Genomic DNA, 20,779 nt, shown 5'->3' on the forward strand with positions numbered 1-20,779 from the left:
GTATGACTGATGGGATACTGTTGTTTTATAACAAATGACAAACAAGATGGTTTCAGAAAAACCTGGGAAGACTTACGTGAACTGATGCTAAATGAAATGAACAAAACCAGTAGAGCATTGTACATAATCAATTATGACTTAGCTTCTGATCAATACAGTGATCCAAGGCAATTCCAAAGGAATTATGATGAAAAATACTGTCTCCAAAAGGAGAACTCATGAATTCTGAGTACAGATTGAAGTATACATTTTTTGCTTTTTATTATTTTGGGGATTATTTTTCGGCATGGCTAATATGGAAATATGTTTTACATATTTCACATGTATAATTAATATAATATCATTTTCTTCATATTGGCAAGTTCTTCCTGGATTCTCCATTTTGTAGAAGAGCTCGGGCTGACCCACCTTCTTTCTCCCAGCCCTGTTTCTGACTTTTCTAGACTTTAAAATAATGCTTTCTTTACTGTGGACTTATCTTAGAACTTCCCTCAGTGCCTAGGCCTCCTTAACTTTGTGACCTGCGTATGCTGTAATATTCCTCTACATGGCTCTTTCCCCTTCCCATTCATGTGTTCCTTCCAGGGATCACTTAGTTGTTTCAGTCTTGTCTGACTCTTCCTGGCTCCATTTGAGATTTTATTGGCAAAGATACTGGCATAGTTTGCCATTTCTAGCTCATTTTATATGGGGCTTTGAGGCTTTGGCCTATGAGGCTTTGGCCCAACTACTTATCTGATAAATGATGTAAATTATCAAGAAAATCTTCCTTTTCCTTTTGTTTACTACTACTGTGATATCACTCTTATTCTCTTTTTTCTGTGCTGGTTAACCCATATACTTACTTTCTTCCTATAATTTTCCTTTTGCTCTTGACAGGGGGAAATAGATCATATTATACTATCTTTTATCTTCTTTCCCAGTTTGCAGTTTGTTAGTAAAAACTTCAAGTTATTTTAATTTTCTTTTCTTATTATTAGTGATATGAAGCATTCTTTTATATGGTTATAAAATACTTTGCAATTCTTTTGAAAACTGTTCATATTCTTTGAACACTTACCTATTGGGGAACAGGTTTTAGTCATATGTATATGTAACATATACATACTGCATACACATATATACACATGTTTCTATATATGTATATATGCACACATTATATATTTTTACTGTTTATTGGATATGAAACGCTTGTCAAAGTTATTTAATATAAAAATTTCCCATTCGATCATTTCCCTTCTCAACCTAGTTGTATCAATGTTACCAGTTTCAGTTTTCTGTAATTAAAGTTCATCTATTTTATCTATTACAATCACTACAAAATTATTATACAATCTCTCTTCCTGTCTGATTAAGAATACATATCTTACTCATAGCTGGAAGAAGTATATGGTCTGCTTCTCTGCTAATTTTTAAAAATAGTCTGATTAAGGTGGTGTATAAATTTAGTAGAATATTGTAGAACACAATTTAAAGTATTGGTCTAAACATAAGTTTTACCAGGCAACTTTCTAGTTTTCCTAGAAGTTTTTATAAAAACTTTTCCTAGGTAATTTATTTTTTGCACTTTTTCAAACACTGGACTATTGTGTTCTATTGTTTTCAATTCTTCCTTATCTAGTCTGTTCCATTGATCTATATTTCTATTTTTTAAAGAATACCAGAACCTTTGACAACTATTCTTTTATAATATTATATGAGCGCTGTTTTCTCTTTATTCCAATTTCTTTTAATTTTCTTTAATGTTCTAGATATTTTGTTTTTCCTGAGTAAAATATTTTTCTTTTATCAAGTTTTACAAAGTATCTCCTTGCTTATTTGATTTTTATGGGACTTAAAATGTAAATGAACTTGGAAACATTGTATTATGTTGGCAAGGTCTAGCTATTACTGAATATTCCTCCAGCTATTTAAATTGTTCTTTAATTTTTTTTAAGGAACACTTTGAAATTGAATCTATACAAGTCTTTGGTGTACTTTGATAGATTAAACTCCAGATATTTTATGCATTTTTTTATTTATATAGAATGAGATTTCCCTTTCTATTACTGCTTCTTTGGTTTTGTTATCATCATATAAATATACGTTTTTTGGGTTTTTTTAGTTTTTATAAACCTTTAATAAAACAGTTTTTTTTAGCCTTCAGTTTTGCTGAAGCTATTAATTGTCTCGGTGTCTGCTGATTCCCTGGGATTTTTCAAGTATATCATCAGATTATTATTGGCAAATAGGGATAATTTGATTTCCTCTTTACCTGTCTTTATTCCTTTAATTTCTTTCTTGTCTTCTTCCTGTTTTTGGCATTTCCAGAACTATATTCAGTAGGGGAAGAGTGGGTATCCTTACTTCACTCTTAAATTTAAGGGTCTTGGGGTTTATCAAATACTAAACTGCTATAGATATTAACTGTTGTGTGTTGATTTCCTAATCTTTTCCATTAATCCCTCATTTCTTAGTCAGTACCAGATTGTTTTGACTATCATTTTATAGTGTCATTTGAGATTCAGTATAGCTAGACCTCGTTCCTTAATTTTTAAAATTAATTCTCTTGCTATTCTTAGCCTTTTGATCATCCAGATGAATTTTTGCTTCTTTTTTTTTTTCCTAGTCCTATAAATCCTGAATTTGTTGGGAAAGGTTCTAGTGTATTGCCTTTTTGCATATGGTCCTTACTTTTGACTTCAGAGAGATGATTTTTATGATGTTAAAAAATTCCTCTATGCCTATATTTTGTAGGGTTTTTAGCATAAAAGAGTGCTGAAAGACTTTTCCTGCATTTTTATATGATCATGAGAATTTGGATGATTTGGCTTTTAATATGATTTATGTTGATTATTTTCCTAATGCTGAACCATCTTTACAACCATAGTATAAATCCTATTTGATCATAATTAATGATTCCTTGAATAAATCACTGTAGTCTGTTTGACAGGATTTTGTTTAAATTTTTTGAGTCATTAATGTTAATGCACATTAATGATATTGGCCTATAGTTTTCCTTCTGTGGTCTAACCTTCCATGGTTTTGGTATTAGTACTATGTCTCATGAATGAATTCTAGTAGTATTCCATCTTACTCAATTTCTGAGAATAATTTGTAAAGTATTTCGTACTAATTGTTCTTAAACTTTTAATAGAAATCTCCTATGACTTTAATGTAACACAAATTTTCAAAAACCTTTTGTTGGCTTTTCTAATTTTTTAATTGCATTTTCATTTCATTAATCCTCTTTTTTTTTCTATTTTGTTAATATATATTTATAGAACTATGATCTTTCCTCTGAGGACTGCTTTAGCTGCATTCCAGAAACTTTGGTATGTTTTTTCAACATTGTAATTTCATTCACATAATTATTGTTTCTATGATTTGTTCTTTGGTCTACTCATTATTTAGAAATAAGGTATTGTTTCTTTTGGAGAGGAGAAAATATGCAATGAATTACTTCTGTAACTTTAAAAGAAATGTCACAAATTTCCCCCATTTATTTGTCCTTATTTATTTAAATTTGGAACTAGAGTTATTTTATATCTATTTTATTGAGTGTGAATAGAGTATATTTTTCCTTTGTGTACTATTAAACAAGCAAATGCATCTTGCAATTCTATTTAAGTTTTAGCTTCAGAAAAAATAAATTTTCTTTTTAAAGATCGGTATTTTAAAGGGGAAATTGAAAAAAAGATGGATACATGGATATTCAAAGGATTGCTGTTTATTATTTTCCAAAATACCATATTCGTTATTATTTGCACATATATATGAGATTAAATAACAGACTGAAGGGAGACCAGTAGATCGTTGCCTCTTGCTTTAATAGAACTAGCTTATTCAAATTAATATTTAGAAAGCAAATAAGTAATTTGAAAATAAGAAGTGATTGCTTATATGACAAAAGGATTGTTCAGTTCATAAGAGTGCCTTAAATACTGAAATTCCTTAATGCTTTTCAATCTTTATTTAATTCTAAAAATTGTATTTGTACATAATTTTTTAGGATTGTTTTTGGTATGCAAAACTTTGTGGTATACCTGGTAGTGATATATTTTGTTAGCAAAAGTTTGCTTAGTATACTGATCAATAATTATATTAGGGAATTAGTGCAAAATTTTTTTAAATATGAGAATTCTGACAAATTCCTTATCTACTGTTAGTGTTGACTTTTTTAAATGATTTCTTTTATTAAAAGATATGGAAGTTGTGAAACATTAACGGATTTTTTTCCTAATCTATTGATCATATTTGATGATTTTTTTCTTCTTGTTCTTCATTTCTTTTTAAAAAATTATTTGTTACTTAATCATCAATGTTCAACAAGTTGTACTGATAGAAGTGATTGAATATTAGGAAAGTTCATGTTAGCATACTAACTAGATGCAAGGTGTACGTGTTTTATGGGATGTTCAAAGAAATTAACACCTCTGGCATGTTCGTTGCCAAGCCCTTTTCAGAGCTGCTCATCCACCTTTAGGGTCATCTATCTTTTCCACAATTCTCACCTGTGGCTTCAAGAAGCCATAGCATGAACACCCCAACAAAACTTCCTTGACAGGTAGCTTCAACCAGGGTCAGGGCCTCAAACCCATAGGTGAATTAGAAGGTTGTCTAATGTAGGCATTTTCATGAAGATTTCCTTCGTAAAATGAATAGGTGAGAACAATCTGTTCCAATGACCATGAAAGTGCCTCAAGCAGGTGCTATGGAGCACCTAGAATTTGGTCAGATATTGAAAAGGCCAAGGACATCCACAGCATCCTGGGCCATTGCCAGTCATCCTGACTTTTGTCTTGCTACTGGATTTGGAATACACAAAGAGAGTGAGGTTGATGAATTTGTGCAACTCTGCTTCATTTAATTGTGATTTATGTCCAATTCATGTTTTCATTGTGATGTCATTGGTTCTCTTTGAAAATCAAAAATGGACAACAATAATTTAGAATTTTATTATTAAGGCTCCATTTGTCTCTTTATCTTTGGTTGTGGTTCCCAAACCATTGATTATTTTTTATTGCACTGTGGTCAACATTTTAAATGTTTGCAATATCTCTATGCCCTGATGTTTTTAATTTTTGTAAAAATTCCATAGGATAATAATAAATATGTAATACTTTTGCAGGCTTATTTAGAAGAAACCATTATTCTTTTAATTTTAGTTTTTCTAGCAATTTGTTCAAGTTTCATATTTTCTCTTTTTTCATCTTTTCTGTGTTAGACTTATCGAAAATTAAGATACCAAAGTCTCCTGTCACTGTTGTGTTACCTTCTGTCTTCTTGTAGCTTAGTGTTACCCATATAAATTTCAATGACAAGGCATTTGGAACATGTAAATTTATTACTGATAGTGGTTTGTTTATTATTCCTTTCAAAATAATGTGGCTTCCTTGTTTATCCTTTTTTAATTTGAGGATTTTTTTTGCTCTGTCTGAGAGTATGATTATAATTCATATTTTTTGGATTCACTTGATACATGATTAATTTTTCCCATCTTTCTATTTTATGTCTTTGTTTTAAATATATATTTCTTATAAGCAAAATATTTGTAGGGTTTTATTTTCTTCTCCAATCTCACTTTTTCATTTTATTGGATTGCTTTATCTATTCACATTTAAAGTTATATTTATATTTTCTTTTATTGGTCTCTTCCTGAATTTTTCAGGTTTTGATTTTTTTCCTCTCTTCTATTGGAAACTGTTAAAATAATTTCTAGACTTAATATCTTCTTATCGTTGTTGGTCAGATACTCTAGATAAAGGGCCAAGGTAATAGTATTAGGCCTTGTTTCTAGGCTAGCGCAAGGGATAACAGTCAGAAAAAACATTAATTTTAATTTAATAAAAGGTATAAGGATTTAAGAAGGTGATAGGTAAACAGGAAACCCTAAAAAACTAAGGGGATCCTAAGCTTTTACCTGCTCCCAACTGATTCCCCCTCATGGGGTTTTCTTCTCCAGGAAACCAGGGTACTCTATTTCTCCTTATTACTAAATAAATCCCAGAATTTCCTATCTAGATAACCTATTTCCAATAACTTATAAATGATATATTTATCTTATATTTCTTCCTCCAAAATTATAAAAAAGACCAGTCAGAGCAAGTTTGATTGAGGCCTACCTGAAGCTCTGCCATGATTCTGGGTTTCCCACAGAGCCCAGAGAAAAGAAAGATCTTCTGGTTTCTGAGGAGAGGAGAGGGACAGGGACAGGGACAGGGACAGCAGAGGGAAAGGGAGAGGAAGAGGGAAAGGGACAGGAGAGGGAGAGGGAAACCCACAGATGGAAATTCCAACAGAACTCTTGTTTTGCATTCGGAACTGGTTTGAGCCCTTTTGACAGAAATTTCTCTCTTCTGTCATTCAACTTATCAGAATCAATTATTAATCAATAATGTTCCTAAAAAAACTCAATACTATTTTCCTTCAATTACTTTAGCTTCATCTTTTTTAAAGGAAACTTTATACCCAGTTGCTCTTTTCCCCTCCAATTCTTTCCTCTCCATTACCTTTCTTTTGGTGGCTTTGCTTATTAGTTCTTTATTCTTTCCTATTTTTATCTGATTATTTAATTCTTCCCTTCATTTTTTATCTGTCAAATAGATTCACTTTTTCTCTTCTCTTTTTTAATTAATCTTGTTCATTAGTTTTTAAATTTTCATTTTTTTGCTTCTTTCCAAATAGAGTTTAATTCTATTAACTATCTTCTCTATATCCTCATTCTCTAGTTTCTGTCTCTTATATATTCTCCCCTCTCTGTTCCTCAAGGAATAATAAATTCAAAGTCATACATTTTAGACTCCCCTCTCATGAAATTTTCTGCCATTGCCATTTAGACTGTGCCCTGAGGATAACCTTTTTTTCCATTTCAGAATAATTTCTACAGGTGACAAGAAAACACTGCCTCATTTTAGAACTTTAGAACTTTCCCATCCCTTCTGCATTTTTTATTATGCAGCCAATATCTATATCCTCCCCCCCATTACCAACTTTTCCTCCCTTTTCCTCAAAGTTTCCTCCCTAGATACATGCCCCCTCATTCTCTCAAGTGGTAGTTGCCCTCACAATATAAAATCCTCTTCCTCTTCAGGGAGACCAAATGTTCTTTTCAAGATGCAAATACCCAAGACCATGAAGTTCCCATCTCCTTTCACAGAATATCTTTCTCTTCACCCAAAGGACCCATCATTAGTGGACTCCTACAATCCCACTTCTATAACAAGGTCTCCCTCTTTTCTTTTCCCCCTTTCAATCCTCTTCCCACCTTTTCATCCTCTCCATTGCAGGTTTGTCTCTTCCTGGTACCACCAGGGTATCTTTGCCCTCGTTTCTAACCCTTAATTTCACTTGCATACATCCGCTCTTTCTCCTTATTTTTTCTTGTTCCCCTTTTCTTAGCCCTCCCATTTTATAAAGCAATCCCACAAAAATCTTGATTCATGTCTAGGTAGAAAGTCACCAGGTTATGCCCATAATGCCCTAGGTCTGCCTCTTTACCTTCTTCTGCCTTCTGCCCTCATTGTTATTTATTTGTGTACACTTAGGAAGAAATCTCCAATTGGTCTCTCTGTTGTTACTCTGTTGCTGTTACTGTCCTTGGCTTCTGCATTTGTCCATCCCTTTTACATTTCTGTTGCATTGGGCAATTGAGAAACAAATAAACACTTCAGGTCTAGTTTTCTTTCGTTTTTAAATCCTTACCTTCTGTCTTAAAATCAATGCTAAGAGTCAGTTCCAAGATAGAAGAGATGAAAGGGTTAGGAAATTGGGGTTTAATGACATTACTAGGGTAACATTGCTAGAAAATATCTGAGATCAGATTTGAACCAGGCACCTCCAGGTCTAGCTCTCTGTCCACCCAAATACGTAACTATCTTTTCTAGTTTTCGCTAAGAATGCTTGAAATATTTCAAATTATTACGGTCTTCTTTTCTTTTCCTCTCCTTTCTTCTCCTTCTCTTCTCTCTCCTCCCCTCCTCTCCTCTCCTCATTTTAATTTTTTAATATTTATTTCAAATTTCAAATTTTTTCCCTATAGTTTTTTTCAACATTAACCTACATAAACAAATTCTAGTCTTCTTTTCTGGTATGAAGGGAGGATCAAAAAATATTTTTGGATTTTTTGGACTACAGAAGCACCATTCCCCTAACCCTGCCTATAATATTTAAAGAGATTGAATAAGGTACAGAGAATTAGGAAGGTTTCCAACAGGGAATGGAGGGGTTGAAGGGAGAGAGAATATAGCTGCTGGTGAGGCAAAAGGAGATACCCCCTTCTGAGAGGCTATCTTTGAAAATTGGGGTTCCCTGAGAAATGGGCCACCTATGATAGCCTGAGGGGGTGTCTTCTCTATTAATTGATGTTGAAGATACCCCATAGCAGGTAAGCACGGACCTTCCTGAAGGACAAGCCTCCCCCCAGATCAAGGTCGCCCAGCAGGGATCCAATGAGGACAGTTTATGGTTGAATGGCTGACCTTGGGTTCAGCTCCCTTTATGTTGCCCTGAAATGATAGTCCTCTTATCTGACTGCATTTTAATAGCAAGTTTGGATTGGGAGATATCAGGGAAGAGGGAATCAGGATTTCTCTAGATTGGGTTTGAGTCTCTCTCAGCTTTCGAGCTGAGGCCAGGCATTGTAGGCTGGTGGAGGGTTTCTTTTATTCCTGTCTATGTTAATCTGTGCTAGCTTTCTTAAGTTCAAAGTCTTTAGCAGTAGACAGCAAGAGGGAGAAAAGTTTCTGACCTTCAGAGCTGGTTGGTACCAGCTCTTTGGGCTGGTACCCCTAAAGTTCAAATCGCTCCCCTTCAATCATTTTGTTTGCTGAAATGATCACAGGAATCCAGGTAGAGCACACAGTTGGGGCAGTCCAGGAATGGAGGTACTTCTATCCCAAGACAGGGAGAGAGGCTCCTTCCAGTCCAGGGGCCAAGAGAGAGTCATGAAACCAACTGTCACTAAGTTCCCCTCCCTCACCAACTGTCATTCTTGTCAATATCTTCTCTCTAATATTCCAACTGCCGTTTGTTCCACCTGAGTGACAGAAGGTCCAAAACTTGCTTCAGTTTTCCTTTCCACCACCTCCAGTGATGTAGAGATACCTGTACTATGTTTTGTGAAGTTTTACAACCTTAATTCAATTTTTTTTGGAGGCACTTTGAATTCTTTCAATTTGTATTTCAATTATGTTCAGAAGTTCTAGATAGTTTTCTTGTATTATTTTCCATATTAAGGTTTTTTTTTTAATCCTTCATATTCTGGTAGACCTATGGTCCTTAGATTGTTGCATCTTGTCTTCAAGATCGGTATGTTTTGCTTATTTAGTAAGTATGTGTTCTCTTAATGTTATTATCTTTGCTTCACCACGTCTAGGTCCTTTAACTTCTTTGTATTTTTAATTCCCAATTCTTGTTCTCTATTTTGCTTCTTTAGTGTGACTTGTCATTGCAATTCCAGTTTTTCTTTTCAACCTATTATTTTTTCTGTACGAGGCCATAAATTCTGCTGTGATAATTATTATTTCTCTTTTAAACTATAAGGAACAGTTATGGGAACTAAGATGGTAGAGTAAGGAATACTCTCCACCCACCCAAACCTATCTATACACACACACACACACACATACACACACACACACACACACACACACACACGCGCACACACACGCACACACACTCAGAGTAACACCTCTAAATGAAGAAAAACAAGAATGAGAAGAGAGAGTCGACTAGCCCTTGCAACACTGGGAAACTGGCAGAGGAGGTACCATTCCAGCATTAGTGTCCAGGAAAAGGTAGAAGTGGAACCAGCTTCCCTAGCAAAGCCAAAAAAGGGTACCATTGTGATCAGCCCGCCAGGTGCAGTCCAGGATAGGATGCAAGTGGGACAGGTCCACCTAGTATAGCCAAGTGGGGAGAGGAATACAGTAGGATTGAGAACTGTTATGGGGAATTTGAAGAAGGGGAAAGGGTGTAGGAAAAGGAAAACACACAAGTAAAAATAACAAAGAGGGAATAATGATGAATGAAAGAGGATAATAGGCTAGCTTACTAATTAATCCCAGATATTTAACCCACTATAGTTATTTTTAAGTAATCTAAACTAAACTAAATTAAAACTAGCTAAGGATAAGTCTGCACAAAAAGCCCAGATTTTCAAAGAGTCCTTAGTGGGTCACACAGCAGAGATCCAGTTGCAAAGTCCTTGGAAGCTCCAGAGAGAAAGAAATCCTCTTCCAAATCCCTTTGTCCACCAGAATGAAATGGGGAACTTCCTCTTCACCTTTGCTTCATAAGTCAGGCAGCTTGATAGATGAGTTTGTCCAGGGAGAGTCCAGATCTACACCTTCAGGATTAAACTCCAGACTCCATACTTGAAAAACTGCTTTCTCTAACCCCTTAAAATTCTGACCCAGCTAGCTCTTCTAAAATCCTTGGCTTGAGGACTGTCAATCAATCCTTTGCTACAGAACCCTAGAGGAAGCTACTAGGCTATCTTGGAACAGTAGTTGTTCTCTACCCAGGACAAAGCAGAATTTCAACATATAGATAAGGTACCAAAAAAAAGTGAAAAAGGAAAACTGACAAGATGAGCAAAAGACAAAGGAAAAATCTGGCCTTAGAGAGTTAATTTAGTGAGAGAGAAAATCAAAATACAAACTCAGATGCTGATACCTAAAACAAGAAGAGGGGGAAAAAAAGAGGGAAAAAAACTATAGATTAATCTCCCTAATGAATATTAATGTAAAGATCTTAAATAAACTACTAGCAAGGAGATAACAGCAGCATTTACCAAAGATCATACACTGTGACCAGGTGAGTTTTATACCAGGAATCCAAGGATGGTTCAATATTAGGGAAATGATTAGCATAATTGACCATATCAAAACAACAACAGAAACCATATGATTATATATTATAGATGAAAAAACTTTTGACAAAATATAGCACCCATTCTAATAAAAACCTTAGAGAACAATGGACTAAACGGAGCTTTCCATAAAATGATAAACAGCAACTATCTTAAACTCTCAGCAAGCATTATCTGTTATGGAAATAAATTGGAAACCAGTAAGATCAAGAGTGAAGCAAGGATGCCCTTTATCACTAATACTATTTAATATTATACTAGAAATCCTTGCTATACCAATGAGAGAAGAAAAAGAAATTGAGGGTATTAAAATAGTGAAGAAGCAAAGTTATTGGTCTATGCGGATGATATGATGGTATACTTAGAGAATCAACTAAAAAACTAATTATAACAACAACTTTAGCAAAGTTGCAAGATATAAAGTAATCCCTCATTAATTATCAGCATTTCTATATACCTCTGACAGCTAGAGATAAAAAGAGAAATTATACTTAAAATAGCCAAACATAATGCAAGTTATGGAGTTCTAGCAGGAGAAGGGGAAGGAGTAGGGAGCAGCTATTGGGCTTGGTAGGAATTGGGGGAAAGAGGGGCTTTGGTCCCATTATCTATCAGAAAATGAGGGGGCAGCTTGGTGGCTTAGTGAATTGAGAGCCAGGCTTAGAGACAGGAGGTCCTATGTTCAAATCTGGTCTCGGACACTTCCTAGCTGTGTGACCCACACAGTATTGTCAATACACAGTATTGACTCCAAGATGGAAGGTAATTATTTAAAAAAGAAAGAAAGAAAATGACCATGATTACCTAGAATTTAGTATATCCAAAAATCCAAGTTTTGGGGAAAAGAATTTACTATTTGAAAAAAAATTGCTGGGAAATCTGGAAAACAGTATGACAGAAATGAGGCATAGACCAACATTTCATACCATATACCAAGTTAAAATGAAAATGAATTTATGATCTTGAAATAAAAGGTGATATGAGAAACAAATTAGGAGATCACAGAAATTTACCTGTCACAGTTTTGGATAAGGAAAGAATTTATAACCAAATAAGACATAGAGAACATTACAAGAAGTAAAATGGATAATTTTGATTAAATTAAATTAAAAAGAGTTTGTTCAAACTGTATCAATGCAACCAGAATTAGAAGGGAAACAAATAACTGGAAATAAAAATTTATACCAAATATCTCCGACAAAGGCTTCATTTCTCAAATATTCTTAAAATATTCTCAAAAAACTTATAAGAATATAAATCATTCCCCAATTGATAAATGGACAAAAGATATGAATAGATAGCTCTCAGATGAAGGCATATATGAAAAAGGTGTTCTAAATCACTATTGATCAGAGAAATGCAATTTAAAATAACTCTGAGATACTACCTCACACCTGTCATATTGACTAATATGACAAAAAAGGAAAATTGCAAACATTGAAGGGGGGATATCAGAAAATTGGTACGCTAATACACCAGTGTATATAGTGTAGTACTAAGAATTGTAACAGTTAAATTAGTTTCTCTACTAAAAGTATTATATTTTTAGAGGTTTATTAAATATTATTAGAAATCAAGGATAAAGAAATACAAAAATAGAAAAAAACCCAGGGCTGGTAAGCCCATTCAATTTCACTTACTACATCTTGAGAGAGGCGTGTGCTTAGAAGCGGAAGCAGAGAGACCCAAGTAGGCATTACAGTCAGTTTAAATAAAAATGCTGATCTCGCACTCAGGTGAGGACTCAGGTGAGATTATAGGGCATTCTGGGAAGTGCCAAGGACTTCTGGGGATTGAAGTCTGGGGTTCAAATCTCCATTTTTATAGAACTGATATAACATTCTGGAGAGCAACCTGGAGGCACATCCAAAGGTCCATAAAAACTATGCATACTATTGGGTCTGTATCACAAAGAGATCAGAGGTAAGGGAAAAGGACCTACATTCAGAACATTTTTAGCAGCTCTGTTTTTAGTGGCAAAGAACTAGAAACTGAGGAGGTATCCATCAATTGGGGAATGGATGAACAAGTTATAGTATTTGGTTCTAATGGAGTACTATTGTGCCATAAGAAATGATGGATGGGATGATTTCAGAAAAACTTGGAAAGACTTATATCAAGTGGTGCAAAGTGAAGTGAGGAGAACTAGCAGAGCATTGTGAATAAAGTGATAGAAATATTATTTGATGATCAACTGTGGGATGAAGGACTAAAACTATTATGCTTAGGCAAGGAACCAAGACAACTCTAGAAATTCATGATAAAAGTGCTATCTACAGCTATAGAAGGACCTGTTTATGAATGCAGATCTAACCATGCCATTTCTTGCCTTATTTCCTTCATGCATGTTTTCTTATATGTACAATCTATGTCTTTCACATCATAAGGAATCTGGACATTTATATTGCATGGCAACACTGGAATAACCTATATCACATTGTCTGCTACCATGTGTCAAGGGAGGGGGAATGGAAGACGGTAAGGAAGGAGAGAGAGAATTTGAATCTCAAAATGCCAGAAAGTGAGTGTTTGTTTATACATGTAATTGAAAAAAATAATAAAATGATTGAGTTGATAAAAATAGGTAAACCACGGGGGCAGCTAGATAGCTCAGTGGAGTGAGAGCCAGGCCTAGAGACTGGAGGTCCTAGGTTCAAATCTGGCCTCAGACACATCCCAGCTGTGTGACCCTGGGCAAGTCACATGACCCCCATTGCCTAGCCCTTACCACTCTTCTGCCTTGGAGCCAATACACAGTATTGGCTCCAAGAAAGAAGGTAAGGGTTAAAAAAAAAATAGGTAAACTACAAGGAGCAATATGTTGTTGTTTCAAGTTCATTTATCCCACAGAGTTGTCTGTCTCATCAAGTGCTGGATCCTTTCACTTTGTTTTTCATTATTTATTCAGATGGTTAAACTTGTTTACTATGTCTGGAAGCCATTTTTTTCTGTTGTATTGCATATTCATTCATCTGCTTATTTTCTTTTTTAAATTATTTATCTATAGTATCTTTTTAAAATTTTGTATTCTAGATTCTCTCCCTCCTTCTTACCTTTCCTATTCCCATTCAGAAGGCAAACAATATAATATCAATTATACATATGAAACCATGCAAAATATATTTCCATATTAACGTTGTTACAAAAAGCAAGAAAATTCTATTTCAGTATTCAGTTAGAGTTCATCATTTCTTTCTCTGGGAATGAATAGCCATTTTTTCATCATGAGTTGTCCTTTTAAATTATCTTGGATCATTGTATTAATCAGAGTAGCCAAGTCTTTTATACTTAATCATTATTATAGCATTGCTATTCCTGGGCACAGTGATTTCCTGTTTTCCTCATTTCACTTTGCTTCAGATCATATAGCTCTTGCCATGCTTTTCTGAAACAAGTCTCCTTGCCATTGGAGAGGGCAGCTGTTTGGCTCTGTGGATAGAGTGCTGTGCCTAGAGTCAGAAAGACTCATCTTCTTGAATTCAAATCTGACCTCAGACATTTACTATGTAACCCTGGGCAAATCACTTAAACTTTTTTGCCTCAGTTTCCTCATCTGTAAAAGTGAACTGGAAAAGGAATTGCCAAACCACTACAGTATCTTTGACAAGAAAACTCGAAATGGGTAAATGAAGTCTTGGATATGATTGAAACAGCTGAATAACAACAGTCCATCAAAATCATAACTTGTACAGCCATTCCCCAATTGATGCGATTTCCCTTCAATTTTCAATTCTTTTACACCACAAAAAGTATCTGCTTATTTAAACATTTTTTTAAATTTTCTTAATGAAATCTTTGGTGATTTCTGTCATTTGTCCTGTTTTCTACTATTGCTCACTTTCTGATTCTCTGATTCCCTCCCCTCTCATGGTGATTTCCTCAAAGCATTTCAGCCCACTCAGTTCAGTTCATGGTATAGCAGCCTAGGTTTCTTCACCAAGTGACTTTTGGGTAGACAGAAAGGTTCCTAGCTAGAAACAGAGTACTAATCCCTAGGCTTAGTGAAGTACTTCACAGCCCCCACTCACACTGTGTCTTTTCCCTGCCTCCTGTCCTGTGCCCTCCATTCTTTTTGTTTCTTCTCTAAACTGACACTGACATTTTAGAGAATTGCCATGCTACAGCTACAACACTGATTTTTGTAGTTTTAAGTCTCTAGGCTTTTTTGAAGATTGAAATGGGATACAATGCTCCACTGTGTTTAAAGCTCAAACCCATGTTCTTTACCTTTCCTTCTGTTCTCATATCTTCTGCAAAGACCTTTTGCAGCACAGAATTTTGCCTGCCCAGACACTGGCTCTGTGACTCCAGTGAACCTCTATAGTTTGGAACACTGCAAAAGAATGTTGGCTTGCTGTCCTAGCCCAAGTCAGTTCTGTAGTGTGGAGCTAGGATTTCCATAGCACTGGAAAGTGAAAGAGTAGATCAGAGTCTGGAGTTGGGTTTTGTTATAACACTCACTGTGTGGGCCCACTAGTAGTCTCAAAGGTGGTTCCTTGTTGGGTGAAGAAGAGGTCCTTAATGAGCTCAGTGAAGAAGTTAGTTCATTGGTTTGTTTTTTCACATTCTTATTTTGAGCCTAGATTCTAAACTATGGTGATACCAGAAGTTTCTTTTTATTTGGTATATAATTTCTGTCTTAAAGAAATTTGAAATGTTGAATGGGTTAGTGAAAATATCTAGTCCTCCATCTTGTGACCTAGAAGTCTAGTGTTCTATTTTAAGGATATCTAGGAAAGAGACTTCTGATCCAGTTTACCAGACAAAATTTATTATTGAGGAACTAAGGATACAAAGACACAATGGAAAATAGCCCTTTGTCTTACAGAATTTAGAAATATATTTTTGATAAATGCAATTGCCGTAAAAATGGAAAGTATTTTTATAATTCAGTTTATATTTTTGTTTTTTCCCCTTTCTGGTTAGAAACATTTCATTTGATCTGTCAGGCAGTGTTTAATATTCCTTTATTTTTTAATGTAATGAATAAATAAATTTTCATTTAATTTTTAAAATTAAGTTATTTAGAATACTTTTCCATGATTACATGATTTATGTGCTTTCCTTCCCCTATTTCTTCCTCCCTCCCTGAGCTGATGAGCAATTCCACTGGGTTATACGTGTACCATTGTTCAAAACATATTTCCATATTATTAATTAAAGTCAAAATTCCCAATTGTATCCCCATCGAACCATGTGATCAATCATATTTTTTTCTTCTGCATTTCTATTCCCACAGTTCTTTCTCTGAATGTGGATAGCATTCTTTCTCATAAGTCTCTCTGGATTGTCCTGGATCATTGCATTGCTACTAGTAGAAAAGTCTTTTACATTTGATTATGCCATAATACATCAATCTCTGTGTACAGTGTTTTCCTGGTTTTCTTCCTTTTGCTCTGTGTCAATTCCTGGAGGTCTTTCCAGTTCACATGGAATTCCTCCAGTTCATCATTCCTTTCAGCATAATACTATTCCATCAATATCAGATATCATAATTTGTTCAGGCATTCCCCAATCCATGAACACCCCCTCATTTTCCAATTTTTTGCCACTACAAAGAATGCAGCTATAAATATTTTTGTACATATATTTTTCCTTATCTCTTTTGGGTACAAACCTAACAGTGTTATGACTGGATCAAAGGGCAGGCAGTCTTTTAGTGCCCTTTAGGTATAGTTCTAAATTGCCCTCCAGAATGGTTGGATCAATTCACAACTCTACCAGCTGTGTATTAGTATCCCAATTTTGTTACAACCCCTCCAACATTTATTATTTTCCTTTACTGTCATATTGGCCAATCTGCTAGGTGTGAGGTAGTGCCTCAGAGGTGTTTTGATTTGCACTTCTCTAATTATGAGAAATTTAGAACATTTTTCATGTGTTTATTAATAGTTTTGCTCTCTTTATCTGAAAACTGCCTATTCATGTCCCTTGACCATTTATCAATTGGGGAATGGCTTGATTTTTTTGTACAATGGACTTATCTCCTTATAAATTTGAGAAATTAGACCTTTGTCAAAAAAATGGTTTTTGTTATAAATATTTTTTTCCCAATTTGTTGCTTCCTTCTAATTTTGGTTGCATTTGTTTTGTTTGTACAAAACCTTTTTAATTTAATGCAATCAAAATTATTCATTTTACATTTTGTAATATTCTTTATTTCTTGCTTGGTCTTAAAATTTTTTCCACAGATCTGACAGGTATATTTTCCCTCTTTATATTTAAGCCATTTACTCATTCTGAATTGAGTGTGAGGTGTTGATCTAAACCTAATCTCTCCCATACTGTTTTCTAACTTTCCCAGCACTTTTTTTTTCAAATAGTGGGTTCTTGTACCAAAAGCTGGGATCTTTGGGTTTATTGTACACTATTTTGCTGAGGTTGTTTACCACAAGTCTATTCCATTGATCCACCTTTCCATCTCTTTAATATTCCTTTAAACTCTAGCTGGAAATATTTGTTAATTTACTCTGCAGTGCTTGATAATAATCTGGTTCTAAGGTAGAAGAGTAACAAGGACTAGGCAATGGAGGGTTAATTGATTTGCTCAGAGCCACACATCTAGAAAGCATCTGAGGCCATATTTGAACCCAAGATCTCCCATCTCTAGACCTGGCTCTCAATCCGCTGAGCCACTTCACTGCCCCCACTCAATAATAGTATTATAGACTCTTAGGTAGTAATTGCTAATAACTTGGGGAACATAAAGACAGTGAAAAAAGAGTCCTTGCCCTCACAGAGCTTATATTGTACATTTCATATCTAGGATTTATGATAATCTACTTAGGATCTTAATTTATTTTTTAAAATAAAATTTTGTTTTATTTCTTTAAATCTGAAGGAGGCACATTAATTCTCTATTGTTGTCTAGCTTCTCATAATTTCCCTTTCAGTACTTAGATACTATCCGATTCAATGCATGTATACTTAATTCTGATATTGTTTCCATTATCTCTGGTGGACTAAACCATGATATAATTTCCCTAGGCATCTACAGTGGTACAGTTGAGAGTGCTAGACCTAAAGTCGGGAAAATCTGAATTCAAATTCTGCTTCAAATACTAGCTGTGTAACCCCGAGCAAGTCACTTTACCCTTATTTGTCTCAGTTCTTCATCTATAAAATGGGTACACACTGGAGAAGGAAATGGCAAACCATGATGCCAAGGAAACTCAGCTGATTATGTCCATGAGGTCACATAGAATCAGACATGACTGAACAACTGAAGAACCATCAAAAAATAGTTTCCGTTTGTCTTTCTTAACTTTATCTTTTATTCTTTCTTCACCCAAGATGAAGTTTAGCACTCCTGCTTTTTTAGATATTGCTGAGGAATTCTATTCTAATTCTTTCTTTTTAGTTCTTTATGAATCTTTGTGTTCTGTATTTCTTGTATTCAGGAAGTTTTGTCTCTAAACTATTCTGCCATGCTGGTCTAGTTTTTTGATGAATTTGTCTCATCAATATTCTGGATTATATTTGTTAAGGTTGTTTTATTCTCTATCAGATCCTGTTATATTTCCCATTATCTTTGAAAATAGGAAATAAGACAAACTAGGTACTTATAGTTTATATTGCTTAGAACCATTCAGTCTTAATCTCCTTCCTTCCTTCTTTTTTCCTTTCAGCCTAACTTTATATAATTGCATCCATACCCCTGATACTTTATTGCTCTTTTTACTTTAATACACTTCTGCTACTATAATCTCTTCCTTTAATTTTTTTTAAACTTTTTATTAATAGAATTTATTTTACAGTATCTCAGCCCCTTCCTCTCCTCCAAAAAACAAAGAAAACATTGTCTGGCAAACAGATTTCTATATGTCGATAGATAGATAGATAGATAGATAGATAGATAGATAGATAGATAGATAGACAGACAGACAGACAGACAGACAGACAGACAGACAGACAGACAGACAGACAGACATACAGACAGACAGACAGATAGATAGATAGATAGATAGATAGATAGATAGATAGATAGATAGATAGACAGACAGATAGATAGATAGACAGATAGAAGATAGATAGATAGATAGATAGATAGATAGATAGATAGATAGATAGATAATGTCTTTTATGTTTTAGCTTCTCAGTTCATTCTCTGGAAATAAACATTCACAAGTTATTCAAATATTAAATCTGTAGCTATATATAATGCTCTCTTGGCTCTAATTATTTCATTCTTCATTATCTTATGTAGTTCTTATGAAATTAAAAAAAATAATTTCATCATTTCTTTGGTACAATAGTATGTGAATTATTTAGCCATTCCCAATTTAGGACATCCCCCTCTATTTTCAGTTGCCACCACAAAGAGAAATGCTATAAGTATTTTGGAACAAATAGGTCAGTGATGGTGTTTGTTACTAGAAAGGAACTTCTCTACCATATCTGATGACATTTTTTCATATCACCCAACCCTCTGTCCAGCAGTCCAATGAGAGTACTTTCTCCATTCCCTGTGTAGGGTAAAGGGGTGGGGCATACCCAGCTTGTAGTGGTTGTGAGGGGTACAACAAGTGGTCTCAGGGGTGAGGTGTGCACAGCACTCAGTCGGAGGGGGGGGGGAGGGTTAGGGGCAGTACTCCATTTCTAAAATGTTAACCATCACTGATACAGGTTCTTTTCCTTTTCCCTGATCTCCTTGGGAAAGAGACCTGCTGGATCTAAGGGGATTCACAGTTTTATAGCTTTCTAGGTATTATTCCAAATTACACTCCAAAATAGTTGGTTCACTTCACAGTTTTATTATTGGTGCTTCCATTTTTTCACATCCCCTCCAATATTTGTCATTTTGCCCTTTTATCATTTTAGCCAATCTGACCACTATGAGATGAATACCTCAAAATTGTTTTGATTTGTATCTCCCTAATCAGGAGTAATTTAGAGTATTTTTTTCATGTACAGTCATCCCTCACTATATCACCGTTCACTTATTGCAGCTTCACTGTATTGTGAGTTTGTAAAATAAGGTACATCACTCACTACCACTTGCCCAGGTTTGCCAACTTGAGATTGTACACTGCACACTGTTGGCTGTCACAGCGCTGTGTTCTGTATCCTGGGCTCAGATTGGCTCTGTGACTGTAGCATCTATCTATTTTCTCTTCCACACTGTGCCCATAATTCAGGAAGTGTTTAAGAGCATCTGAAGTGTTTATGAAAGTGTGGGAAAGGTTAATAAGAGGGTGGAAAAGGTTTATAAGAGAGTGGGAACAGTTTATAAAACTTTAAAATATGTATAAATAATAAAATAAATATTATACCACTACTTTGCATATTTTCATCTCTCACAGGGGTCTCTGAAATGTAACTCCCGTGATACATGAGGGATCACCATATTTATATATAGCTTTGATTTCTTCATCCCAAAACTACCTGTTCTGGTCTATTGCCAATTTATTAATTGTCAAGTTGATCTTATTCCTATCAATTTGACTATATATTTTCAATATGAGACCTCTATCTGAGAAACTGAAAAATATTGCCTCAATTTTCCATTTTCCTTCTATTCTTGGCAACATTTGTGTTATTTATACAAAACCTTTTTAATTTAATGTGCTCAAAATTATCCATTTTATATTTCAAAATGCTCTGCTCTTATTTATTCATAAGTTCTTCACCTATCCATAAATCTGATAGGTTATATATGTTTCTTGTTCTTCTAATTTGCTTATATCTCCTTTTATGTCTAGATCATGTATCCATTTTGATCTTATCTTCATGAATGGGGTAAGATATTAGTCTATTCCTAGTTTCTGCCAAACTACTTTCTAATTATCCTAGCAATTTTTACTCAATAGTGATTTCTTATTCCAGTAGACTGGAGCAATACTTTTGTCAAATATAAGGTTATTATAGTCTTTTATTACTGTTTGTTGTATGTCTGTTCTATTCTAATGATCTACTCTCTATTTCTTA

At 34.5% G+C, this 20,779-nt stretch overlaps 1 protein-coding gene across 7 annotated transcripts in view; it reads left to right on the forward strand.

The window, feature by feature from the left end:
- STK3 (serine/threonine kinase 3) overlaps positions 1 to 20,779 on the forward strand; it is a 540,259-nt gene that overhangs the window by 383,481 nt on the left and 135,999 nt on the right. For 5 of the 7 annotated variants that reach the window (XR_008917553.1, XM_056823277.1, XM_056823275.1 and 2 more), the window contains one exon: positions 3,264 to 3,314. The exons of the other annotated variants lie outside the window; for them this stretch is intronic. Coding sequence is in view for 4 of the 5 variants with exons in the window: in XM_056823277.1 (XP_056679255.1) it covers positions 3,264 to 3,314 (51 nt within the window). In the remaining variant the exon portion in view is untranslated. The remainder of the gene's footprint in view (positions 1 to 3,263; positions 3,315 to 20,779) is intronic. 7 annotated transcript variants of the gene reach the window in all.

This window comes from Monodelphis domestica, chromosome 3, assembly GCF_027887165.1.
Source record: "Monodelphis domestica isolate mMonDom1 chromosome 3, mMonDom1.pri, whole genome shotgun sequence".
NCBI lineage: Eukaryota > Metazoa > Chordata > Mammalia > Didelphimorphia > Didelphidae > Monodelphis > Monodelphis domestica.